Source organism: Mastomys coucha, unplaced genomic scaffold (genome assembly GCF_008632895.1).
Source record: "Mastomys coucha isolate ucsf_1 unplaced genomic scaffold, UCSF_Mcou_1 pScaffold21, whole genome shotgun sequence".
Taxonomy (NCBI): Eukaryota; Metazoa; Chordata; class Mammalia; order Rodentia; family Muridae; genus Mastomys; species Mastomys coucha.
The window spans coordinates 14,161,625-14,166,183 of record NW_022196904.1 but is presented as its reverse complement, the minus strand read 5'-3'; the positions used below and the strand labels follow the sequence as shown (position 1 = coordinate 14,166,183).

General features: G+C 52.0%; 1 protein-coding gene across 1 annotated transcript in view; it reads left to right on the top strand.

Annotated features, from left to right (window-relative positions):
* Window positions 1-4,088, top strand: part of Arhgap35 (Rho GTPase activating protein 35) — a 117,099-nt gene extending 113,011 nt beyond the window's left edge. Inside the window, exons 6-7 of the mRNA XM_031385455.1 lie at window positions 435-540; window positions 1,090-4,088. Coding sequence (XP_031241315.1) covers window positions 435-540; window positions 1,090-1,447 — 464 coding nt within the window. The 3' untranslated portion in view covers window positions 1,448-4,088. The remainder of the gene's footprint in view (window positions 1-434; window positions 541-1,089) is intronic.
* Window positions 4,089-4,559: the final 471 nt, after the last annotated feature.

Sequence of the window (4,559 nt, the reverse complement as noted above, 5' to 3'; positions counted from 1 at the left end):
GGCAGCACCCTCCGTCTATGGTCTGTCAGTGTGGGTGGGTGGCAGCACCCTCCGTCTGGCCAGGAAGCAAGCAGTCTTTCTGCATCGGGGTGCCTGTCTCCAGGGGCAACCAATGAGCAAAGAATGGTCTTCTTTATGGTAGAGTCTGTGGATGGTTCGTCTTGGTTGGGGGGAGGCAGGAAGCCCAGGCACACAGTACTGCCCTTCAGCAGGGGCCTGGGACATAGATGTGGTATGGACCCCAGTCCAGGTGTGCAGCCATGGGTGCAGGCTGTGGGCATGAGAGTAGAATGGCACTGCCCTCCCAGAGGATTGTCAGAGCACACCTGGGCTGGCTGCCAGCCACCTGTCCTACCAACTGCTCTGTATCCACCTGGTGTCCTCAAAACACCCACCAAACTCAGCCCTGAAAGCCTTTCATTTTTCTCTTTCAGAAATCAACGACAGGGAACAGAAGTTGCATGCTCTGAAGGAAGTGCTGAAGAAATTCCCAAAGGAAAACCATGAAGTCTTCAAATATGTCATCTCCCACCTGAACAAGTAGGTTTAGGGGCTGCTGGTTGTTTTTCCTCTTGTGTAAGCATCATGTTGGGTTAGTTAACTGAGGGAGAAGGCCAGGAGGACCTGCCCTCTTGTAGCATAGCTAGGCCCTTGTCATCCTTACTCCCCATTCTGGCTCTGGCTCCATGCCTGTAGGGGGTAGCGGGGTAGTTTCTCTGGCAGGTGCTCGTGCCTTCAGAAGCTTTACAGAACCAAAAATGCCAAGAGCTTCTCACAGCTGCTCCTTATCCATGTCTCAGTGCTCGGGTGAGACAGATCACATACCAGGAGGGGTGCCTTGTCCTGTGAGCAAAGCATTTAACCAGCACCCATTTTTGGCCACACATGGTGGACCTGTTGGCAGAGGGGTAGTTTTTGGAGCCATACACTAATTTCCTGCCCATTCCAAGAATCATCACCAATTTGGTTGATGGCCTGAACCCTGCAGGTCCTTGAAGCTGGTGACAGGTTCAGGCTGAAGCTGGGCAGGCAGGGAGGATACCCCTGAGGCCCTGTGTAGATCTCACCTGACTTTGCTGTCATCTGCAGAGTCAGCCACAACAACAAGGTGAATCTTATGACCAGTGAGAACCTGTCCATCTGCTTCTGGCCCACACTGATGCGGCCTGACTTCAGCAGCATGGACGCCCTCACAGCCACGCGCTCCTACCAGACCATCATCGAGCTCTTCATCCAGCAGTGCCCCTTCTTCTTCTACAACCGGCCCATCAGCGAGCCGCCAGGGGCTGCGCCTGGCTCCCCTTCAGCCATGGCTCCCACTGTCCCCTTCCTCACCTCTACACCTGCTATCAGTCAGCCATCACCTCCTCAGTCACCTCCTCCAACCCCTCAGTCCCCAATGCAGCCATTGCTCTCCTCTCAGCTCCAAGCCGAACACACACTCTGAGCCACCACAGCCCAGGAAGCAGGAAAACCAGTTGTCTTCTTGACAGGGTGGCATTTGGCCTTGAACAAAATCATGTCCCCTGGGGTGGAAGTCACAGCCAAGCGCCTTTTTAAGACTTCAGTAGTGGCACTAGCCGGTGTCCATCACAACTGGGCAGCTGAGCACCTTGCTCTTCACCTGCCCTGGCTATGGCTGTGGCAAGCTGTGAGGCCTCGCCTTGGTCTGGGCCAATCTGAGGACTGAACTGACCAGATAGCGGCCCCATCACCCTTACTGCTCCTTGGACCCCTTGGCCCAACCTGTCTGCCTGCACCAGTGTCAGGCCCCACCATCGGGATCTCACCCCAGCCTCTGCCAGGGGCAGAGGTAACCCCAGCAGGGCTGGCCCCTCTAAAGAGGACATTTCCCAGTTTGTCCTCTCTCGTTGTCCATAACTACACACCTGCAGCGGGGTTCTGGGGAACATGTGAGCTATGGCTCTGCTACCCCATAGGACACACTGGGGCACTGGCATGGCCCAACAGCACAGCAAGAGGAGAGCTTTGTGCCTAGACCCAGTGTGTGGCTTTCCTCCAACCCCTTCCCTGGCTTCTGATCCATTCCCTGCAGCAAAGGAACACTGGAAGAAAGATGGACTCCTCCACAGAAAGACAGAAACCACGGGAAGAAAAAAGACCTCAAGTGTCCACTCCCACCTGCTAGGTGGCTACTGGGTAAAAAGTCCCTTTGTCTATGTGTGACAGCAAAGCAAGGACACCTGGGCAGTAACTACAACCACAGCCCCCTCCCCTCACCCCCTGAGAAAACAGCCCTTGGAAGGATTGTTCGCATGGCCCTTACCCTGCTGCCAACCAACACACTACATACACTACTATAGAAACACTACAGGTGCACACAGCACCCAGGTTGGCATGTTTGGTGTTGAAGTGGGTCATTTCATTCCATGTTGTAGATGCAACCAGAAAGGGTGTCTGGGACATGAGCAGTATGGCACCTTCCAGAAATGATCATCTGGTTATGGGATGGAGGGACCTGTTCTCAAGCAAAGGCACTATGCCTGGCTTGTCATCACTGACCCGGCAGCCTCCCCATACTCTGCTCCTGATGTAGCAGCCCTTGTCAGTTCCTGCCTTTGCCCCCCCCCCACTTTAATCTAAGCACTGGGCCATGAAATCTGACACTAAGGTACCCTGAGCATAGGAGGGGCATGGGTTGCACCATTGCACTTTAGAAATAACACGTGGGAGTGTTCCCAAGGGCCTCAGGTGGACTGCCACCCTGCCTTTACCTCTGTAGAACAAGAGGAGGATGGCTGGCCCCTGGCCCAGGGTCCTGGCTGTCTCCCTATCTCTAATACTTGGCAACATAAGGTGCTTGCAAACACTAAGGCTGCCCCCTGCAAAGTAATCTCCAAGACAAAACCAAACCCAAGGTACAAATGTGTTATACGTAAATGCTTTCCTTCCTGGGGTTCTGTGTTGGATGTTGTGGGCCTGGAGTCAGTAGGAACATAATGTGTGTGGTGTCCACTAAGGTTGCAGGCAGTCCCCTTCCTTGACTTCATGCCCCAAGCCTCAGCTATTTGAAATGGCTTCCATACAGTAGTTTCCATGTTGGGCCTTTGCAGAGATAGAAGTGGAGCCATCCTGCTGTGAACAGTTATGAACCAGGCCACCCATCTATGAGGCTGCTGCCTGTGCCTGTTTTGTCGGCAGTGGGTGGCAGACAGAGGCAGGCACATGGCTAGTAGAGCCCTGCTTGGACCTCACTTTGTGGACACCAGACTGGTGCACCTCACTTCTGCTTCAGAGACTCTTGAGTGACCTTCCCACTCATGACAAGGCAACCTGGGGAACTACAGAAGTCAGGGCACTCAGGCTTGAGTGGGTGGCCAGGTCAGCTGCTGCCCTACCAGAAAGTAGCTCTGGAGGTGACCAGAGCCTGTCACCACCCAACATCACAGCACGCAGGGCTGGGTTTTGTGTCTCTTGTTGGGTAGTATGTGTTCCATCTGCACTGTTCCAGCTTCTCATCTCTACCTTTTAAGGGAGATAGAAATGTCTGGAGCTCTGTGTTGCCCCGTCCTCTCCATTTTCCCCAGCCAAGGCAGGCAGCCACAGTAGCCGACTTCTTAGAACCTTCATACGATCTCCTCCTACTGCATGGGGTGACATAAGAGCAACCTGTAGGCCAGAGGGGTGGGTGAGCCCTCCTGTGCTCTGTACCCCTGGCTAGTGGGAAGACTCCCTGAAGACCTGCATCCCCTAAGTGAGGACCCTACAGGGTACCTTGAGCTCTGCCCCCAGACCCACAGACTTAACAGTGAGCCAACTATGATACTCATCTCCCAAAGTCATCTACAGATGGCAGGTTAAAGAAGGTGGTTCTCCATTCCACATCCATTACCAGTGTGCATGGGGAGGGCACGGGGGTGAACTGGGTCAGTCTAGGCCTGCAGCAGCCAGGGACACTGCAGAGGTGAAGGCTAGAGGCACTATTACCCAACCATGAAGCCACCCAAGTAGTGGAGCCAGGACATAAGTTATTGTTCACATTAAAGAATCATGTTCCCTGTGTACATTTTAAGCAAAGGAAAAGTCTCGGGATTGTATGGGAATAAAACTTGTTTGAAAATTTGGAATAGTGCTGCTGTCGGCTTATTTTTCTGGTACTTGTATTTTCACATGTTAAATGATCTTTATATGTGTTGAGTTTCCTGAGAACAAAGAGAAACATTAATGGTATTGAAGTGTGTTAGTAGTAGTCTGACCATGTGCCCAAACTTCTGTTTTGCAGCAAAAGTGGAAACCTGTCTGTAAAGCAAGTGTAACGATGATTTCCTGTATCATGGGGGCTCAAACTAGGACCTCTCGAGTTGCTGTTAGGAATGTCTACTTCATTTCCAGGCTTTTTTTTTTTTTTTTTTTAAAAAAAAAAAAAACAAATGGGTTTCTGAGGCTCCAGCCTGTTTAGTGCATGGGCAGCCATCCTGGCAGCCAAGGCATCTCTGATGGAGGTGTTTTTGTTTGGTTTCGTTTTTTAAGATCATGTATTTGCTACAAAGTATTGTACTTGTCTCAATGGGAATGGTGTAAAAAAAAAAAAAGAAAAG